Source organism: Triticum dicoccoides, unplaced genomic scaffold (assembly GCF_002162155.2).
Source record: "Triticum dicoccoides isolate Atlit2015 ecotype Zavitan unplaced genomic scaffold, WEW_v2.0 scaffold46340, whole genome shotgun sequence".
NCBI classification, from domain to species: Eukaryota; Viridiplantae; Streptophyta; class Magnoliopsida; order Poales; family Poaceae; genus Triticum; species Triticum dicoccoides.
Window position 1 is genome coordinate 7705 of NW_021274409.1, and position 2972 is coordinate 10676.

The 2972-nt window shown below is 39.9% G+C and overlaps 1 protein-coding gene across 1 annotated transcript in view; it reads left to right on the forward strand.

Annotated features, from left to right (window-relative positions):
• LOC119346656 (disease resistance protein RGA5-like) overlaps positions 1-2910 on the forward strand; it is a 5118-nt gene extending 2208 nt beyond the window's left edge. Inside the window, exons 2-4 of the mRNA XM_037615903.1 lie at positions 550-2431; positions 2650-2706; positions 2803-2910. Of these exons, the coding sequence (XP_037471800.1) occupies positions 550-2431; positions 2650-2706; positions 2803-2910 (2047 nt within the window). The remainder of the gene's footprint in view (positions 1-549; positions 2432-2649; positions 2707-2802) is intronic.
• The last annotated feature ends 62 nt before the right edge of the window (positions 2911-2972 follow it).

The window sequence follows — 2972 nt, forward strand, 5'->3', positions numbered from 1 at the left end:
AATCCAACTAAAAACACAACACTTATGGCTAAACCACTTACTGGTAAGAAGTAAAAAACCATTAGTGATGACATGTAGTACTGCCTAAGTTGTTTAATATTTGGGATCTCACTAATTATAAATTATTTATATGTGTTAGATAAAAATTATACCATTGCATTGTCATGAAAATATATTCAGTACTTTTTGTTGTTAATTACTTATATAATTGTACATTTATGAATGATTGAATTTCATTCACTGTGGACCGGATGAAATCTAAACATTGCCTATCGGGAATGTAAGGAGTAAACCTTTCAATAGTCCATAACCCGAGCATATTTCTCCATTAAGAAGTGAATATATATCCTAGTTTTGTCTTTTAAGCGATTTGTATATATTTCTAAACTCATGCACAAATTCTGAACTTCTATTAAAGCACGGCATTAGTACACTACTGTAAAGTGTTTGCTTTAGTTTTCGGATCCTGTGCGTTGACATGCTTCCTACTCAAATGCAAATGATATACTTTTTGTAGTTTTACTAATTCAATTCCTCTCATAAAAATAGGTACCTAATTGTGGTTGATGACATTTGGGATGTATCAACATGGGAAATTATTAAATGTGCATTGGTGGATAGTAATTCTGGAAGTAGAATAATTGCAACTACTCGTATTCATGGAGTTGCCAAAAAAGTTGGTGGTGTTTACAATATAAAACCACTTTCTGATAATAACTCCAAAAAACTGTTCCATAGCAGAATATTTGGTGGTGAAGGCATAAGTCATGATGATCACTTGGTCGAACTGCCAGATAATTTTATTAGAAAATGTGGTGGTGTGCCATTGTCCATTATTACGTTAGCTAGCTTGCTTGTTAATAAACCTATGGATGAATGGTCTAAGGTGTTTGACTCTATTGGTTTTGGTCATGAAGATAATGAAGCTATTCAGAACACAAGAAAAATAGTGTCATTTAGCTATTATGACCTACCTTTCCATTTAAAGACTTGCTTGTTGCATCTAAGCACGTATCCAGAAGACTATTGGATTGGTAAGAACTCGGTGATATGGAAATGGGTGGCAGAAGGTTTTATACCTATTAAACAAGGGATTGGTGCATTTGAGCTGGGACAAAGCTACTACAATTATCTTATAAATAGAAGTATGATCCAGTCCATAAAGCCAGACAACATACACATGCTTGATTGTTGTCGTGTTCATGACATTGTGCTCGATCTCATCCGCACCCTATCAGGCGAAGTAAACTTTGTTACAACGATAGATAAGATGCAACAGAACACATGTTCACTCAACGCAAGAAGCATTGCTCGCAGATTAGCCATCCATGATGGAACTGCCAATCATAGCAATATTGGACATGTTAGGTCATTTAATGCTATCTATTTTTCTGATGGTGTTCTTCCCCCACTTTTGAGTTTTAAAGTATTACGAGTACTAGTCCTCGAGAATTGTGATTTTCCCATAGGAAGTTATCATTTGGAGCATCTTGCAAAGTTGGTTCAGTTGAGGTACGTAGGACTGGCAGGCACACATGTTACTGAGCTCCCATGTGACTTAGGGCATCATCTCAAGTTATTGCAGACACTAAATACAGAGTGGACAGGCATAAAAGAATTACCTTCGTCTATCGGTGAGCTAACCAAGCTGATGTGTCTGCGTGCTTCTAAGGGCACAAGGATGATGGGAAGGATAGGGAAGCTGAAATCCCTAGAAGAGTTGGTGCTACACCATGTGGACAAGTCCCCGGACTTCACCATGGAGTTGGGAAAGCTGGCACAACTGAGAATGCTTGAAATCCATGTTGATGAAATGGACAAGTGTATGCTTAGGGACCTCATCAAGTCTGTGTGCAACCTGTGTAGAATCCAGACTCTCAAGATCAAGTCTAAACTGTTTGAGACAGTTGCAGCTGATGGCTGGGAAGAGTGGGCTCCCCCTTTAGAGCTCCGTCAGTTTGCACTGCGTTGCATGACTTCACCCAGGCGTCCATCGTGGATGAATTCAACTTGTGTTCCGCACATTTCCTACCTATGCTTCAAAGTGAAAATGTTGGAAGCACGGGATCTGCAGATCCTCCGGAGGATGTCTTCACTCCGCTTCCTCCACTTATCAAATCAAATCAATGACACCCTATCATATATTGTTGGTTGCCATGAGTTCCCGAGCCTGACATATCTCATGGTAGACATAGAGATCGTTTGTGGAGAGGGATCATTGCCGATGCTTGAAGAATTGAGATGCTATGCTAGCGTGGGAAATGACGTAGGCTTGGCAGAAAATATGCCGTTTCTCAAGGAAGTTACCTACACACTCCACTATGAGAACATCTGTAGTATTGAGGAGCTAGAAGCAGCGGAGGCAACCATAAGGCACGCCGCAGAGAGCCACCCCAACCGTCCCAAGCTCAAAATAACATCCTACCTCAAGGTACCTACCTTCCTATTTATATTTCCTTTTTGTTTCATTCCCATTATTTCCATAGAAGTGTCCTCTACAGATGAGGAAGAAGAGGTATGTGTATGCGCACTAGCTGTTGCACATACTGTTATCCCGATCTGTAATTCCCAAATAAATTATCATTCCGTCTCAAGTATTTCCTGTAATAAACAAATAATTCCATGTCTGCTTGCCTTTCTTAATTAAAGTATGCCGAAGATGAATATGAAGGATCTGAGGAGGAGGTTTCAGTTACTGACCAAGAGGTACATGTACAGCTGGCAACTCAGATTAACTACTACCTCTTGTTACATACATGTACATAGTGTTTATTTCACATTCTTGATTTCTCGTGTCTCCAGTGGAACGATGATGTGGTGGACCAGACATCTGATGCCACTGTAGAGGAGGATGCGATGGCTACGACGAGTCAACCACGAACCTTTTTCCTTTCCTTCAATCATGCTTAACTGCACGTACGTATACATGTCAGTCTCTCTTCTCCATTTCAATGCACATGCACGCACACAAC